This window comes from Salvelinus fontinalis, chromosome 40, assembly GCF_029448725.1.
Source record: "Salvelinus fontinalis isolate EN_2023a chromosome 40, ASM2944872v1, whole genome shotgun sequence".
Classification (NCBI taxonomy): Eukaryota; Metazoa; Chordata; class Actinopteri; order Salmoniformes; family Salmonidae; genus Salvelinus; species Salvelinus fontinalis.
The window spans coordinates 12,793,296-12,812,200 of NC_074704.1; the positions used below are offsets into that span (position 1 = coordinate 12,793,296).

At 46.5% G+C, this 18,905-nt stretch overlaps 1 protein-coding gene across 2 annotated transcripts in view; it reads left to right on the forward strand.

The window, feature by feature from the left end:
* LOC129839689 (pre-B-cell leukemia transcription factor 1-like) overlaps positions 1-18,905 on the forward strand; it is a 41,873-nt gene that overhangs the window by 21,598 nt on the left and 1,370 nt on the right. The window contains exons 3-8 of one of the 2 annotated variants that reach the window (XM_055907260.1): positions 11,718-11,965; positions 13,285-13,475; positions 13,788-13,923; positions 16,644-16,800; positions 17,267-17,370; positions 18,258-18,344. In XM_055907260.1, coding sequence (XP_055763235.1) covers positions 11,718-11,965; positions 13,285-13,475; positions 13,788-13,923; positions 16,644-16,800; positions 17,267-17,370; positions 18,258-18,344 — 923 coding nt within the window. The remainder of the gene's footprint in view (positions 1-11,717; positions 11,966-13,284; positions 13,476-13,787; positions 13,924-16,643; positions 16,801-17,266; positions 17,371-18,257; positions 18,345-18,905) is intronic. The other variant, XM_055907261.1, reaches the window with a different exon arrangement.

Genomic DNA, 18,905 nt, shown 5'->3' on the forward strand with positions numbered 1-18,905 from the left:
TGTCTCATCTCCATCTCTCAGAATGTGTGCGTGTCAATCTTCAGTAAATACTAACAGACGCTACTTAAACCTGATCTTCTTACAACCAGAGGCTTACACACACACACACACACACACACACACACACACACACACACACACACACACACACACACACACACACACACACACACACACACACACACACACACACACACACACACACACACACACACACACACACACACACACACACACACACTGTCACGTTCCTGACCTATTTTTATGTTATTTTGATTATGTTTAGTTGGTCAGGGCGTGAGTTGGGGTGGGCATTGTATGTGGTGGGTGTGTGTTCCTGTGTCCACACAGGACAGTTGAAGGTTAGTCACGTTTGTTGTTTTGTAGTTTTGTAGTGTCTTGTTTTGCTGTGTTCATTAAAAGATGGCTTATTTCCCTCAATCCGCATCTTGGTCCTATCCATGCTCCTCCTCGTTTGAGGAGGAGAACAACATTGACTGCCTTTACAGAAACACCCACCACAACAGGACCAAGCGGATTGAGGAGAGAGAGAAGGAACTACAGCAATGGGGAAAAGAGGAATGGACTTGGGAGGAGATTCTGGACGGAGAAGGACCCTGGGCAGAACCAGAGGAGTGTCGCCGCCCCAAAGCGGAGCTGGAGGCAGCAAAGGCGGAGAGGCGGTTTTATGAGGCAAAAGCAAGGCAGAGCGGCTGGAAGCCTGAGAGGCTCACCCAAAAATTTCTTGGGGGGGGGCTAAAGGGGAGTGTGGCGAAGCCGGGTTGGATACCTGAGCCAACTCCCCGGGCTTGCCGTGGAGTAAGAGGGCGTCGTACTGGTCAGACACCGTGTTATGCGGTAAAGCGCACGGTGTCCCCAGTACGCGTGCTTAGCCCAGTGCGGGCTATTCCACCTTGCCGCACTGGGAGGGCTAGGTTGGGCATCGAGCCGAGTGCCATGAAGCCGGCCCAACGTATCTGGTCTCCAGTACGTCTCCTCGGGCCGGCGTACATGGCACCAGCCTTACAGGTGGTGTCCCCGGTTCGCCTGCATAGGCCAGTGCGGGCTATTCCACCTCGCCGCACTGGCAGGGCTACGGGGACCATTCAACCTGGTAGGGTTGGGGAGGCTCGGTGCTCAAGAGCACGTGTCCTCCTTCACGGTCCGGTATATCCGGCGCCACCTTCCCACCCCAGCTCAGTACCACCAGTGCCTACACCACGCACCAGGCTTCCAGTGCATCTCCAGAGCCCTGTTCCTCTTCCACGCACTCTCCCTATGGTGCGTGCCCTCAGCCCGGTGCCTCCAGTTCCGGTACCACGCACCAGGCCTATAGTGCGTCTCAGCCGGCCAGAGTCTGCCGTCTGCCTAGCGCCAGAGCCGTCCTGCCATGACCAGCCAGAGCCGTCCTGCCATGACCAGCCAGAGCCGTCCTGCCATGACCAGCCAGAGCCGTCCTGCCATGACCAGCCAGAGCCGTCCTGCCATGACCAGCCAGAGCCGTCCTGCCATGACCAGCCAGAGCCGTCCTGCCATGACCAGCCAGAGCCGTCCTGCCATGACCAGCCAGAGCCGTCCTGCCATGACCAGCCAGAGCCGTCCTGCCATGACCAGCCAGAGCCGTCCTGCCAGGACCAGCCAGAGCCGTCCTGCCATGACCTGCCAGAGCCGTCCTGCCATGACCTGCCAGAGCCGTCCTGCCAGGACCTGCCAGAGCCGTCCAGCCAGGACCTGCCAGAGCCGTCCAGCCAGGACCTGCCAGAGTCCCTCAGCCAGGACCTGCTGCCCCTTGTCCCGGTGCTGCCCCTTGTCCCGGTGCTGCCCCTTGTCCCGGTGCTGCCCCTTGTCCCGGTGCTGCCCCTTGTCCCGGTGCTGCCCCTTGTCCCGGTGCTGCCCCTTGTCCCGGTGCTGCCCCTTGTCCCGGTGCTGCCCCTTGTCCCGGTGCTGCCCCTTGTCCCGGTGCTGCCCCTTATCCCGGTGCTGCCCCTTATCCCGGTGCTGCCCCTTATCCCGGTGCTGCCCATTCAGTTAGGTGGGATTAGTTGGAGGGTGGTCATTGGGTGGGGGATACGGAAGCGGGGAGTGACTATGGTGGTGTGGGGACAGCGTCCAGAGCCGGAGCCACCACCGTGGACAGATGCCCACCCAGACCCTCCCCTAGACTTTTGGTGGTGCGTTCGGAGTACGCACCTTGAGGGGGGGGTTATGTCACGTTCCTGACCTATTTTTATGTTATTTTGATTATGTTTAGTTGGTCAGGGCGTGAGTTGGGGTGGGCATTGTATGTGGTGGGTGTGTGTTCCTGTGTCCACACAGGACAGTTGAAGGTTAGTCACGTTTGTTGTTTTGTAGTTTTGTAGTGTCTTGTTTTGCTGTGTTCATTAAAAGATGGCTTATTTCCCTCAATCCGCATCTTGGTCCTATCCATGCTCCTCCTCGTTTGAGGAGGAGAACAACATTGACTGCCTTTACACACACACACACACACACACACACACACACACACACACACACACACACACACACACTAAAGAAGGATATGGTTAAGTTTCTTATGTCGTCCTTCGTTGGGTGAATTCTCTGTGAACCAGTACCCTGTAAGACTGATTCTCAGAACCCCTTCTGTCAGTCTGGACCCTAACCAGCACCCTGTAAGACTGATTCTCAGAACCGCTTCTGTCAGTCTGGACCCTAACCAGTACCCTGTAAGACTGATTCTCAGAACCACTTCTGTCAGTCTGGACCCTAACCAGTACCCTGTAAGACTGATTCTCAGAACCCCTTCTGTCAGTCTGGACCCTAACCAGTACCCTGTAAGACTGATTCTCAGAACCGCTTCTGTCAGTCTGGACCCTAACCAGCACCCTGTAAGACTGATTCTCAGAACCGCTTCTGTCAGTCTGGACCCTAACCAGTACCCTGTAAGACTGATTCTCAGAACCCCTTCTGTCAGTCTGGACCCTAACCAGTACCCTGTCAGACTGATGTATTACTGGTTAGTTGTCTAAATATGTCTGACGGGTCCAGACTGACAGAAGCCTTTCTGAGAACCAATCAGTAAGACACATTTAACCTACCAGACAGACATATATATTCACCAGTCAGTCAGACACATTTAATCTACCTAGGGGGACCAGAACCCTATGGGTCTAGAGCAGGGGTGTCAAACTCATTTCGCATCGTGGGCCACATACGGCCTAGGGAGATGTCAAGTGGGCCGGACCATTAAAATTATACCATACTCTGCTATAAATAACCAAAATATCATGTCTTTCCTTTGTTTTGGTGTAAAGAAGCACAAGAACATTAGGAAAATATTGAAATTTAATGAACTATCCTTTTACAAAACATTTCATGAAACACCTCATATTTCCTTAGACAAATGTGCAATTTACTTTTATCATTCACAAATATGCATTGCAACTGATCCCACTGATTGTACAAAGGCACAAAACTTTAATTGGTACTGAAAAATATAGTAATGCACTTTAAGATTAAATGAGACTTTTAAAGAAAGGAATTTTTAAACCACTTACACATACGCATATAAAATCTAAATGTAATCCCTGCGTACACCTTACAAACTAAGGAGAGTGATTTTAAATGTGTAATGAAGAAAGTGTTCGCCTGTCCTGTAAATCTGTAAACTTCATACATGAAACATACATACACATACAATACATACTGAAAATTTATGGAGTTGTATGAACAGTAGAATTCCATCACACAACTTTTGTTTTGAAGCTGCTGACTAACATTAAAGTGCACATTTTTTAAATCACCACAGTAAGGATTCATCTTCACAGAGCTGTATTCTTTCAATGCAAACAGTATCTAAGGCAGCATTTTAAAGGTGTTAGTCTAGTCTGGACTTGTATTTGTTCCTGAAACTTGGCATCTTTTGGCCTGTACAAGTGCATCAACACCAGGTGTCATGTCCTGACTAGCTGTCACTTTCAGAATGTCATTTAAGTGCTTGTTTGTGAGCCTTGAACGCATTTTTGTTTTATTGATATTCATCACTGAGAAAATTTGTTCACAAAGGTAGGTTGTCCCAAACATGCACAAAATTTTAGCAGCCAGGGCTGTTAATTTGGGGTACCCTGGTAGTAGATACTGATAAAATCTGTCCAGACCTACAGAGGCAAATTTGCCCTTCAAATCTGCATCACACTGCAAATCAATTATCTCTAGCTGAATTTCGACCGGCAGATCAGAAGCTTTAACTGTGAAAGGTGAGCGAAAAAGTGAAAATTCTGTCTCAAGTTCACCAAATACCTGAAAACGTTTCTCAAACTCCCGCAGTAGTCCTGCAATTTTGTCTTTGTACCGTTTCATGTCCGCATCAGGTCTGGTCACACACACATCTCTCAGACAGGGGAAATGAGCAGGGTTGCCATTTGCCAGTTGCATCTCCCACAAAGTCAGCTTCAACTTAAATGCATGTATGTTGTCAGAAAACTGTGTGACAACTTTTTTGCGGCCTTGCAACATTTTGTTCAGATTGTTCAAGTGTTCAGTAATATCAACCAAGAATGCAAGGTCCCGTAGCCATTCCTGAGATTGTAATTCCAACACCGGTTTTCCTTTTTTCTCCATGAACTGTCCGATTTGCTCTCGTAGATCAAAGAAATGCCTCAGCACAGCGCCTCGGCTTAACCATCTCACTTCAGTGTGGTATGGCAGGCTGTGGGTAATGTTGCTGTCGCTGAGAAGTTTGTCAAACTGACGATGGTTCAGACCTCTGGACCGGATGAAATTTACAGTGCGAACAACCACCTCCATGACGTGGTCCATTTTCAGCGACTTGCAACACAATGCCTCCTGGTGCAAAATACAGTGAAATGTCCAGAAACGATCTCCTCCATTAAGGGCTTGTACTTTGTCTTTGAACTTTGTCGCGACACCTGCTTTCTTTCCGACCATGGATGGCGCGCCGTCTGTAGCCAGGCTGACAGCGCGGGACCAGTCCACTCCAACTCTGTCCAATGCAGCAACGACAGAGCCGAAAATGTCCTCGGCTGTTGTGGTGTCCATCATTGGCACCAACTCAAGAAACTCTTCAGTAACAGTCAATGTCTCATCAACTCCTCGAATAAATATGGCCAGTTGGGCCACGTCTGTGATGTCAGTGCTCTCGTCAATTGCCACGGAAAATGCAATAAATGACTTGACTCTCTGTTTCAATTGACTGTCTAAATCTGCCGATAGTTCCGAAATCCTCTCTGCTATAGTATTCCTCGTCAGGCTAATATTGGCAAAAGCTTGTCGCTTCTCGGGACATACAAGTTCAGCCGCCTTCATCATGCATCGTTTAACAAAGTCACCGTCGGAATACGGCTTCGATGCTAATGCTATTTCGCTAGCAATTAGGTAGCTGGCTTTTACCGCTGCTTCACTGACTTCTCGGCTCTGGATGAAAGTTGACTGCTGTTTCCTCAGACCCGCCAGCAATTCGTTAATCTTATCTCTTCTCAGTTGTCCTTGCAAGCCGTCATATTTTTCGCTGTGATGAGTCTCGTAGTGGCGTCGAATATTATATTCCTTCAATACCGAAACTTGTTGCAAACACACCAAGCACGAAGGTTTTCCGTGCATCTCTGTAAATAAATAGGACGTGGTCCATTTTTCTTTGAAAATTCTACACTCCTTATCTACTTTTCTCCGTTTGGATAACGACATTTTGGCTAATGAGGGTGTAGCGGAGAGGTAGAGACCACGGTATTAACAACGTCGTAACAAGCAGCAGATGGCGCATTGATACCGTCTGCTGTTTTCAGTCTGTCTCAGTGATGCGGCTTGTCTTCTACTCTGATGGAAAGAGTGCGCCCCTTAGCGGATAATCCATGAATTGCAGCGAATTAAAAATATTAATTCCATGTCTTTTATGCATTTTTTCCACTTTCAAATTATCCTGCGGGCCTGATCGAACCTCCTTGGGGGCCGGTTCCGGCCCGCGGGCCGTATGTTTGACACCCCTGGTCTAGAGGGAATAGAGTACCATTCAGACCAGAACCCTACAGGCCTAGTGGAATAAAGTACCATTCAGACCAGAACCCTATGGGTCTAGGGGGAATAGAGTATCATTCAGACCAGAACCCTAAGGGTCTAGGGGGAATAGAGTACCATTCAGACCAGAACTCTATGGGTCTAGGGGGAATAGAGTACCATTCAGACCAGAACCCTAAGGGTCTAGGGGGAATAGAGTACCATTCAGACCAGAACCCTATGGGTCTAGGGGAATAGAGTACCATTCAGACCAGAACCCTATGGGTCTAGGGGGAATAGAGTACCATTCAGACCAGAACCCTACAGGCCTAGTGGAATAAAGTACCATTCAGACCAGAACCCTATGGGTCTAGAGGGAATAGAGTACAATTCAGACCAGAACCCTACAGGCCTAGTGGAATAAAGTACCATTCAGACCAGAATCCTATGGGTCTAGAGGGAATAGAGTACTATTCAGACCAGAACCCTATGGGTCTAGGGGGAATAGAGTACCATTCAGACCAGAACCCTATGGGTCTAGGGGGAATAGAGTACCATTCAGACCAGAACCATATGGGTCTAGGGGGAATAGAGTACCATTCAGACCAGAACCCTATGGGTCTAGGGGGAATAGAGTACCATTCAGACCAGAACTCTAATGGTCTAGGGGGAATAGAGTACCATTCAGACCAGAACCCTATGGGTCTAGGGGGAATAGAGTACCATTCAGACCAGAACTCTATGGGTCTATGGGGAATAGAGTACCATTCAGACCAGAACTCTATGGGTCTAGGGGGAATAGAGTACCATTCAGACCAGAACCCTATGGGTCTAGGGGGAATAGAGTACCATTCAGACCAGAACCCTATGGGTCTAGGGGAATAGAGTACCATTCAGACCAGAACCCTATGGGTCTAGGGGGAATAGAGTACCATTCAGACCAGAACCCTATGGGTCTAGGGGGAATAGAGTACCATTCAGACCAGAACCCTATGGGTCTAGGAGGAATAGAGTACCATTCAGACCAGAACCCTATGGGTCTAGGGGAATAGAGTACCATTCAGACCAGAACCCTATGGGTCTAGGGGGAATAGAGTACCATTCAGACCAGAACCCTATGGGTCTAGGGGGAACAGTGTGCCATTTGGGACGCACAAAGAGACCACTAACTCCTACAGCATTACTACACTTATCAGACGAGTGGTTCTCAAACCTCTCCTCTTGGACCTCCAGTCATTCCATGTATTGTAGCTATTTCAGAGCAAACACATCTGATTCAAATTGTTAACTACTGATCAAGCCCTTGACTAGGTGAACCAGGCGAGCTAGTTAAAGCCCTTGACTAGGTGAACCAGGTGAGCTAGTTAAAGCCCTTGACTAGGTGAATCAGGTGAGCTAGTTAAAACCCTTGACTAGGTGAACCAGGTGAGCTAGTTAAAGCCCTTGACTAGGTGAACCAGGCGAGCTAGTTAAAGCCCTTGACTAGGTGAATCAGGTGAGCTAGTTAAAGCCCTTGACTAGGTGAATCAGGTGAGCTAGTTAAAGCCCTTGACTAGGTGAATCAGGAGAGCTAGTTAAAGCCCTTGACTAGGTGAACCAGTTGAGCTAGTTAAAGCCCTTGACTAGGTGAACCAGGTGAGCTAGTTAAAGCCCTTGACTAGGTGAATCAGGAGAGCTAGTTAAAGCCCTTGACTGAGTGAACCAGGAGAGCTAGTTAAAGCCCTTGACTAGGTGAACCAGTTGAGCTAGTTAAAGCCCTTGACTAGGTGAACCAGGTGAGCTAGTTAAAGCCATTGACTAGGTGAATCAGGTGAGCTAGTTAAAGCACTTGACTAGGTGAATCAGGTGAGCTAGTTAAAGCCCTTGACTAGGTGAACCAGGTGAGCTAGTTAAAGCCCTTGACTAGGTGAACCAGGTGAGCTAGTTAAAGCCCTTGACTAGGTGAACCAGGTGAGCTAGTTAAAACCATTGACTAGGTGAATCAGGTGAGCTAGTTAAAGCCATTGACTAGGTGAATCAGGTGAGCTAGTTAAAGCCCTTGAATAGGTGAATCAGGTGAGCTAGTTAAAGCCCTTGACTAGGTAAACCAGGTGAGCTAGTTAAAGCCATTGACCAGGTGAACCAGGTGAGATAGTTAAAGCCCTTGACTAGGTGAACCAAGTGAGCTAGTTAAAGCCCTTGACTAGGTGAACGAAGTGAGTTAGTTAAATCCATTGACTAGGTGAATCAGGTGAGCTAGTTAAAGCCCTTGACTAGGTGAATCAGGAGAGCTAGTTAAAGCCATTGACTAGGTGAACCAGGTGAGCTAGTTAAAGCCCTTGACTAGGTGAACCAGGTGAGCTAGTTAAAGCCCTTGACTAGGTGAACCAGGTGAGCTAGTTAAAGCCCTTGACTAGGTGAACCAGGTGAGATAGTTAAAGCCATTGACCAGGTGAACCAGGTGAGATAGTTAAATCCATTGACCAGGTGAACCAGGTGAGATAGTTCAGGGCTCAAACAAAGTTGTGAAATGTCTGGGGGTGTCCAAGGAGAGGTTTGGGAACCACTGCATTAGACTGCTAACCTAAAGAAAATGTCCTGGAATAAGCTGAAGAAAATGTTTATTTATGTTGTCATACAGGCTACTGTACTTTGCAGCAGGTAGACTAGTGGTTAAGAGCATTATTGGGCCAGTAACCGAAAGGATGCTGGTTCGAATCCTCGAGCCGACTATGTGAAAAACCTGTCGACGTGCCCTTGAGCAAGGCGTCTGCTAAATAACTGAAATGTAAAAATGATTTTAGTTTCTCCTCTGTCACCTCGTGTCTAGACCTGCTACTGTTGTATTTCCCAATGTTTTGTTGTAGACACACACAAGCACACCTGAATCTGGTAACAACCATTCATCAAGCCCTTGACTAGTTGAATGAGGTGTGTTTGTCCGGTGCGACAACAAAAGGACGGGAGTTGAGAAACACTTACTGCCCAATTCTACTGACGTTACTGTCTGTATTGGGAAGACCTGGTTTGGTATAACACTCATTAGACATGATCTGGTAAAGTCTCTGAATTAGTTGAAACCATTTTGAACTGACAACCCACAAGCAGTTGTCTTAATTAGAATCCAGCCAGGTGACTGGTTCTGAGGCCTTAATTAGAATCCAGCCTGGTAACTGGTTCTGAGGCCTTAATTAGAATCCAGCCTGGTAACTGGTTCTGAGGCCTTAATTAGAATCCAGCCTGGTAACTGGTTCTGAGGCCTTAATTAGAATCCAGCCTGGTAACTGGTTCTGAGGTCTTAATTAGAATCCAGCCTGGTAACTGGTTCTGAGGCCTTAATTAGAATCCAGCCTGGTAACTGGTTCTGAGGCCTTAATTAGTATCCAGCCTGGTAACTGGTTCTGAGGCCTTAATTAGAATTCAGCCTGGTAACTGGTTCTGAGGCCTTAATTAGAATCCAGCCTGGTAACTGGTTCTGAGGCCTTAATTAGAATCCAGCCTGGTAACTGGTTCTGAGGCCTTAATTAGTATCCAGCCTGGTAACTGGTTCTGAGGTCTTAAATAGAATCTAGCCTGGTAACTGGTTCTGAGGCCTTAATTAGAATCCAGCCTGGTAACTGGTTCTGAGGTCTTAATTAGTATCCAGTCTGGTAACTGGTTCTGAGGCCTTAATTAGAATCCAGCCTGGTAACTGGTTCTGAGGCCTTAATTAGTATCCAGCCTGGTAACTGGTTCTGAGGCCTTAATTAGTATCCAGCCTGGTAAATGGTTCTGAGGTCTTAAATAGAATCCAGCCTGGTAACTGGTTCTGAGGCCTTAATTAGAATCCAGCCAGGTGACTGGTTCTGAGGCCTTAATTAGAATCCAGCCTGGTAACTGGTTCTGAGGCCTTAATTAGAATCCAGCCTGGTAACTGGTTCTGAGGCCTTAATTAGAATCCAGCCTGGTAACTGGTTCTGAGGCCTTAATTAGTATCCAGCCTGGTAACTGGTTCTGAGGCCTTAATTAGTATCCAGTCTGGTAACTGGTTCTGAGGCCTTAATTAGAATCAAGCCTGGTGACTGGTTCTGAGGTCTTAATTAGAATCAAGCCTGGTAACTGGTTCTGAGGTCTTAATTATAATCCAGCCTGGTAACTGGTTCTGAGGCCTTAATTATAATCCAGCCTGGTAACTGGTTCTGAGGCCTTAATTAGTATCCAGCCTGGTAACTGGTTCTGAGGCCTTAATTAGAATCCAGCCTGGTAACTGGTTCTGAGGCCTTAATTAGTATCCAGCCTTGTAACTGGTTCTGAGGCCTTAATTAGAATCCAGCCTGGTAACTGGTTCTGAGGCCTTAATTAGAATCCAGCCTGGTAACTGGTTCTGAGGCCTTAATTAGAATCCAGCCTGATAACTGGTTCTGAGGTCTTAATTAGAATCCAGCCTGGTAACTGGTTCTGAGGCCTTAATTAGAATCCAGCCTGGTAACTGGTTCTGAGGCCTTAATTAGAATCAAGCCTGGTAACTGGTTCTGAGGCCTTAATTAGAATCCAGCCTGGTAACTGGTTCTGAGGCCTTAATTAGAATCCAGCCTGGTAACTGGTTCTGAGGCCTTAATTAGAATCCAGCCTGGTAACTGGTTCTGGGGCCTGAATGTAAAGAGCATGGAGGAGGAAACAACACTGGCTTCTATAGTGACCCTTGTTTCTGCTCACTAGTGTGCTAGAAACAGGGGAAGGCTGCACTCTGCAGGTCACTGCTGGGACTACAGCTGTATGTCTGTCTGTCTGCCTGCCTGCCTGCCTGCAGAATATCAATTTTGTGAATTCTTGGTTGGTGAATGGACCCCAGACCTCACAACCATGAAGGGCAATGGGTTCTATAACTGATTCAAGTAAAAAATAAAGTAATGCTCCTTTTGATGGCGTAGGAGGCCCATCTTGCCTTGTCTCTCAGATCGTTCACAGCTTTGTGGAAATTACCTGTGGCACTGAAGTTTAGGCCGAGGTATGTATCGTTTTTTGTGTGCTCTAGGGCAACGGTGTCTAGATGGAATTTGTATTTGGGGTCCTGGGAACTGGACCTTTTTTTGGAACGCCATTATTTTTGTCTTACTGAGATTTACTGTCTGACAGAGTCAGTGCAGAAGATCTAGGTGCTGCTGTAGGCCCTCCTTGTTTGGGGACAGAAACACCAGATCACCAAACAGGAGACATGTTTGACTTCAGATTCCAAGTCCGGGTGCTGCAGACTGTTCTAGTGCCCTCGCCAATTCATTCATATATATATGTTGAAGAGGGTGGGGCTCAAGCTGCATCCTCAAGATGCACACTTGTTGTTGATGTGCATTGATTTTATGTTGTATGTTTTTTCCCCAACACCACTTTCCATCAATTTGTATAGCAGACCCTCATGCCAAATTGAGTCAAAAGCTTTTTGGAAATCGACAAAGCATGAGAAGACATTGCCTTTAGTTTTGTTTGTCAATTAGGTTGTGCAGGGTGAATACTTGGTCTGTCGTACAGTAATTTGGTAAAAAGCCAATTCAACATTTGCTCAGTACATTGTTTTCACTGAGGAAATGTGCTCTCTCTCTTTGTCCATTTCTACTCTCCCTCACCTCTCTGTTCATCTCTCTGTTCATCTCTCTAACCTCTCTCTCTCTCCATCTCTCTCCCCCACGTTCATCTCTAATCATCTTTTTCTCCCTCGCTCTCTCTCTATTCATCTTTCTAACCCTTGTGCTTCTCTCTCCATCTCTCCTCTCCAGTCCTCAGTATCCGTGGTATCCAGGATGAGGATCCACCAGATCCCCAGATCATGCGATTGGACAACATGTTGCTGGCAGAGGGCGTGTCCGGCCCGGAGAAGGGTGGGGCCTCGGCGGCGGCTGCGGCTGCAGCGGCGGCAGCTGCGGGCGGGTCTCCTAACGACGGCAGTATAGAACACTCAGACTACAGGGCCAAGCTGACTCAGATCAGAGGAATATTCCACTCTGAACTGGAGAAATATGAACAGGTAGGAGGGAACACACACTATCCAGAAATAGCTGAGAGAAGGGGGATGGGGGGGTGGAGGGGGCGTGTCTGACATCTGTCTTGCCTACTACTTACTAAAACTACATACTGTGTATTAGTAGTACTACATACCATTTAGAACGTACTGTTTAGTAACAACGAATGCAGGAAGCAGGAAATATCAACATACTGCTCCATACTGAGAAGGTATCATCCAATCACGCTTGTTCCTCGCCGTTCGTTGCTCCTCCCCTAATCTGATAATCAGCTGTTGTCAAACAGATGAAAAGATGATTGTCTTCCTGAGTAGTGTGCAGTGAATTCCACCAGATGAAAAGATGATTCTCTTCCTGAGTAGTGTGCAGTGAATTCCACCAGATGAAAAGATGATTGTCTTCCTGAGTAGTGTGCAGTGAATTCCACCAGATGAAAAGATGATTCTCTTCCTGAGTAGTGTGCAGTGAATTCCACCAGATGAAAAGATGATTGTCTTCCTGAGTAGTGTGCAGTGAATTCCACCAGATGAAAAGATGATTCTCTTCCTGAGTAGTGTGCAGTGAATTCCACGAGATGAAAAGATGTTTCTCTTCCTGAGTAGTGTGCAGTGAATTCCACGAGATGAAAAGATGATTCTCTTCCTGAGTAGTGTGCAGTGAATTCCACCAGATGAAAAGATGATTGTCTTCCTGAGTAGTGTGCAGTGAATTCCATCAGATGAAAAGATGATTCTCTTCCTGAGTAGTGTGCAGTGAATTCCATCAGATGAAAAGATGATTGTCTTCCTGAGTAGTGTGCAGTGAATTCCATCAGATGAAAAGATGATTGTCTTCCTGAGTAGTGTGCAGTGAATTCCACTAGATGAAAAGATGATTCTCTTCCTGAGTAGTGTGCAGTGAATTCCACCAGATGAAAAGCCTGATGACATCCTGGCATTTAAAGCGTACTACATTTTAGAGATTTCACAGACAACTATTTAGACCTCAGTATGGGTATTCAGACACGACCAGTACCTCCCCTTCAGGAAATAAATGACATCTCCCTCCCCTCCTCTCCTTCCTCCCTCCTCTCCTTCCTTCCTCCTCTCCACCTTCCTTCATCCACTCCTCCTCTCCTTCCTTCCTCCTTCCTTCATCCCCTCGTCTCCTCCCTCCTCACCTTCCTCCCTCCTCTCCTCCTTCCTTCATCCCCTCCTCCTCTCCTCCCTCCTCTCCTCCTTCCTTCATCCCCCCCTCCTCTCCTTCCTCCCTCCTCTCCTCCTTCCTTCATCCCCTCCTCTCCTTCCTCCCTCCTCCTCTCCTCCCCTCCTCCTCTCCTCCCCAGGCGTGCAGTGAGTTCACCAACCATGTGATGAACCTGCTGAGGGAGCAGAGTCGCACGCGGCCCATCTCTCCCAAGGAGATAGAGCGCATGGTGGGGATCATCCACCGCAAGTTCAGCTCCATCCAGATGCAGCTCAAACAGAGCACCTGCGAAGCCGTCATGATCCTACGCTCCAGATTCCTCGACGCCAGGTGAGAGAGAAGGAGAGAGACAGAGTGTGGATGTGGATGTGTGCGTGTGTGTTTCTCTCTCTCTCTCTCACCCCCCCCTCTCTCTTACCCTCTCATCCCTCTCTCTGTCTCTCTCTCTCTCTCTGTGTCTCTCTCACCTCCCTCTCTGTCTCTCTCACCTCCCTCCCTCTCTTTCTGTGTCTCTCACCTCTCTCTGTGTCTCTCACCTCCCCTCTCTCTCTGTGTCTCTCTCACCTCCCCTCTCTCTCTCTGTGTCTCTTTCACCTCCCCTCTCCCTCTCTCGCTCTCTGACCTCCCTCTCTCTCTGGTCAGACGGAAGAGACGTAACTTCAACAAGCAGGCTACTGAGGTGCTGAATGAGTACTTCTACTCCCACCTGTCTAACCCCTACCCCAGTGAGGAGGCCAAGGAGGAACTGGCCAAGAAGTGTGCCATCACCGTCTCTCAGGTCAGAGGTCAAATAGGGGTCAAACTAGGGTCACAGAAGTATCACGGGCGGGATCTGAACCCTGGTCTCCCATGGGAGAAACCAACGTCTTGACCTTTGGTTATAGGAGGTATTAATACTACTGTTAATATTATGGTAGAGGGTTATAGGAGGTAGGATCTGAACCATGGTCTCCCATGGGAGAAACCAACGTCTTCACTGTTAGCCCAAGAGGAAATTCCCCCTTGGTGACAATGATTTTGAAGTCGCAGGCATTGCTTACCTCATCACGAGAATGTGAGCCCGGCTCATGTCCGCTACATAAGGGTCAAACTGGGGTCACACAGGGGTGACAGGGGTCACTGTCTGAGGTCAGGGTAGGGGGTTATAGGAGGTATTAATACTGCTGTTCATATTGTCACTACTGTTGGTATTATTGCTCATGTTTACTTTGACTATATAAATGGCTAATTTTCCATGTCAACTTAGTCAATTCAATTACAGGGTAGATGTGAGACCACCAAAGTGCACTACTTTTGAGCATAGTCACGTTAGGCGTACTGTATCAGGAATAGGTGTTTATCTGAACGTTTCCCCATGAGGTGAGAAGAATAGAATGTGATTAATGTCTTAAAGTTCCCAGAAACACGCTCTAGCACCTGCATGCACTTGATTCAGACTTGACTAGGTATTAGTTATCACTAGATTCAGACTTGACTGGGTATTAGTTATCACTTGATTTAGACTTGACTAGGTCTTAGTTATCACTTTATTCAGACTTGACTAGGTATTAGTTATCACTTGATTCAGACTTGACTAGGTGTTAGTTATCACTTGATTCAGACTTGACTAGGTCTTAGTTATCACTTGATTCAGACTTGACTAGGTCTTAGTTATCACTTGATTCAGACTTGACTAGGTCTTAGTTATCACTTGATTCAGACTTGACTAGGTCTTAGTTATCACTTGATTCAGACTTGACTAGGTCTTAGTTATCACTTGATTCAGACTTGACTAGGTCTTAGTTATCACTTGATTCAGACTTGACTAGGTCTTAGTTATCACTTGATTCAGACTTGACAAGGTCTTAGTTATCACTTGATTCAGACTTGACTAGGTCTTAGTTATCACTTGATTCAGACTTGACTAGGTCTTAGTTATCACTTGATTCAGACTTGACTAGGTCTTAGTTATCACTTGATTCAGACTTGACTAGGTCTTAGTTATCACTTTATTCAGACTTGACTAGGTCTTAGTTATCACTTGATTCAGACTTGACTAGGACTTAGTTATCACTTGATTCAGACTTGACTATGTATTAGTTATCACTTGATTCAGACTTGACTAGGTATTAGTTATCACTTGATTCAGACTTGACTAGGTATTAGTTATCACTTGATTCAGACTTGACTAGGTCTTAGTTATCACTTGATTCAGACTTGACTAGGTCTTAGTTATCACTTTATTCAGACTTGACTAGGTCTTAGTTATCACTTGATTCAGACTTGACTAGGTCTTAGTTATCACTTGATTCAGACTTGACTAGGTCTTAGTCATCACTTGATTCAGACTTGACTAGGTCTTAGTTATCACTTGATTCAGACTTGACTAGGTCTTAGTTATCACTTGATTCAGACTTGACAAGGTCTTAGTTATCACTTGATTCAGACTTGGCTAGGTCTTAGTTATCACTTGATTCAGACTTGACTAGGTCTTAGTTATCACTTGATTCAGACTTGACTAGGTCTTAGTTATCACTTGATTCAGACTTGACTAGGTCTTAGTTATCACTTTATTCAGACTTGACTAGGTCTTAGTTATCACTTGATTCAGACTTGACTAGGACTTAGTTATCACTTGATTCAGACTTGACTAGGACTTAGTTATCACTTAATTCAGACTTGACTAGGTATTAGTTATCACTTGATTCAGACTTGACTAGGTATTAGTTATCACTTGATTCAGACTTGACTAGGTATTAGTTATCACTTGATTCAGACTTGACTAGGTCTTAGTTATCACTTGATTCAGACTTGACTAGGTCTTAGTTATCACTTGATTCAGACTTGACTAGGTCTTAGTTATCACTTGATTCAGACTTGACTAGGTCTTAGTTATCACTTGATTCAGACTTGACTAGGTCTTAGTTATCACTTGATTCAGACTTGACATGGTCTTAGTTATCACTTGATTCAGACTTGACTAGGTCTTAGTTATCACTTGATTCAGACTTGACAAGGTCTTAGTTATCACTTGATTCAGACTTGACTAGGTCTTAGTTATCACTTGATTCAGACTTGACTAGGTCTTAGTTATCACTTGATTCAGACTTGACTAGGTCTTAGTTATCACTTGATTCAGACTTGACTAGGTCTTAGTTATCACTTTATTCAGACTTGACTAGGTCTTAGTTATCACTTGATTCAGACTTGACTAGGACTTAGTTATCACTTGATTCAGACTTGACTAGGTCTTAGTTATCACTTGATTCAGACTTGACTAGGTCTTAGTTATCACTTGATTCAGACTTGACTAGGTCTTAGTTATCACTTGATTCAGATTAGTAGATCATTTTCATTTTTCCTCATACTGAGTTCTCTCTCCCCCTCCTGTCCCTCCTCCCTCCCTCCCTGTCCCTCCTTCTCCTTCACCCCCCTCCCTCTCTCTCCCTGCCCCCTACTTCCTTCTCTCTCTCTCTCTCTCTCCCTCCCCTGCCCCCCCCCCCCCTACTTCTTTCTCAGGTGTCTAACTGGTTTGGTAACAAGAGGATCAGGTACAAGAAGAACATAGGGAAGTTCCAGGAGGAAGCTAACCTGTATGCTGTGAAAACAGCTGTAGATGCAGCCAGCGTCTCCTCACAGGCCAGCCAGGCCAACTCCCCCGCCACGCCTAACTCAGGTACACACACTCGGACATCACGCACTCGCACGTACGCGCCAGTATCACTCACACTCGGACATCACACACGCGCACGTACGCGCCAGTATCACTCACACTCGGACATCACACACGCGCACGTACGCGCCAGTATCACTCACACTCGGACATCACACACGCGCACGTACGCGCCAGTATCACTCACGCTCGGACATCACACACATTTGGACATCAAACACACTCAGGCACTCACACATCACACACACACAGTCGTAGACCACGTGGGGGTGCATTTCACGCGCTCGCTCGCATACAAACACACACAGCAGCACCACCAAGACCAGCCACATCTTTTTCACACAATTACTTCTCCCATAGTCTCCCTTCTAACAAAGTTTAAACCCGCCTCTTATTACCCGCCCCACCAATTACCCGCCCCCTGCCACAAAAGCCTCTCTCCTGATTGGCTGGTTATGACATTCCGCAGGCTCGCCAGGGTCGTACAGTCGGCCCAACACAGGCCACGCCCACTCCGGTTTACACCCGACCAATGGGGAGGGGTTATTTCTCAGCCCTCCTCTGCAGCCTCAGGTAGGCCTGCAGTAAGACCCCCTCATCCCCCTCCCCAAAATGGTTCCCCTGTTAGAGCTGCTTGTTCCTCTCTCCTGCCCCCCCTCAATCTCCCCAAACTGTATTCCCGGTGGTATCTTTGATACCCTTTAGTATCAGCTACCAACCCCCCAGCCCCTATAGAGCTCTCTTACGTTTTAGCCCCCTTTTGGAACTTTGTGTTCCTCTCTTGGAACCCTCTGTGTGTGTGTGTGTGTGTGTGTGTGTGTGTGTGTGTGTGTGTGTGTGTGTGTGTGTGTGTGTGTGTGTGTGTGTGTGTGTGTGTGTGTGTGTGTGTGTGTGTGTGTGTGTGTGTGTGTGTGTGTGTGTGTGTGTGTGTGTATTAGTGTATTAGTGTATTAGTGTATTAGTGTTTGAGTATGCAGTGTTAATGTGCTTGTGACAGTGTGCAACAGTCTGTGTGTTAGTGTGTGTACCAGTTTGTGTATAACTATATAGTATTAGTGTGTATAAATTTAGCATTAGTGTGTGTACCAGTGTGTGTATAAATTTAGTATTAGTGTGTGTACCAGTGTGTGTATAAATGTAGTATTAGTGTGTATAAATTTAGCATTGGTGTGTGTACCAGTGTGTGTATAAATTTAGTATTAGTGTGTGTACCAGTGTGTGTATAAATGTAGTATTAGTGTGTGTATAAATGTAGTATTAGTGTGTGTACCAGTTTGTGTATAAATGTAGTATTAGTGTGTGTATAAATGTAGTATTTGTGTGTACCAGTGTGTGTATAAATGTAGTATTAGTGTGTGTATAAATGTAGTATTAGTGTGTACCAGTGTGTGTATAAATGTAGTATTAGTCTACATGTAGTATTAGTGTGTAAAGCGCCCTCTGCCAGCCTGTTCCTCCAGGTGGATACCCAGCACCGTGCTACACTCCTGACGGGATGTTATGAGGAGCTGCCTGGAGGAACTCTGTTTCCTCCCCACTGTCTCCATGTGAGTATCTATGGTAACACTCTGTTTACCACCACTGCCTTCATGTGAGTATCTATGGTAACACTCTGTTTACCACCACTGCCTTCATGTGAGTATCTATGGTAACACTGTTTACCACCACTGTCTCCATGTGAGTATCTATGGTAACATTGTTTACCACCACTGTCTTCATGTCAGTATCTATGGTAACACTGTTTACCACCACTGTCTTCGTGTCAGTATCTATGGTAACACTGTTTACCACCACTGTTTCCATGTCAGTATCTATGGTAACACTCTGTTTACCACCACTGTTTCCATGTCAGTATCTATGGTAACACTGTTTACCACCACTGTTTCCATGTCAGTATCTATGGTAACACTCTGTTTACCACCACTGTCTTCATGTCAGTATCTATGGTAACACTCTGTTTACCACCACTGTCTTCGTGTCAGTATCTATGGTAACACTGTTTACCACCACTGTCTCCATGTCAGTATCTATGGTAACACTCTATTTACCACCACTGTCTCCATGTCAGTATCTATGGTAACACTCTGTTTACCACCACTGTCTTCATG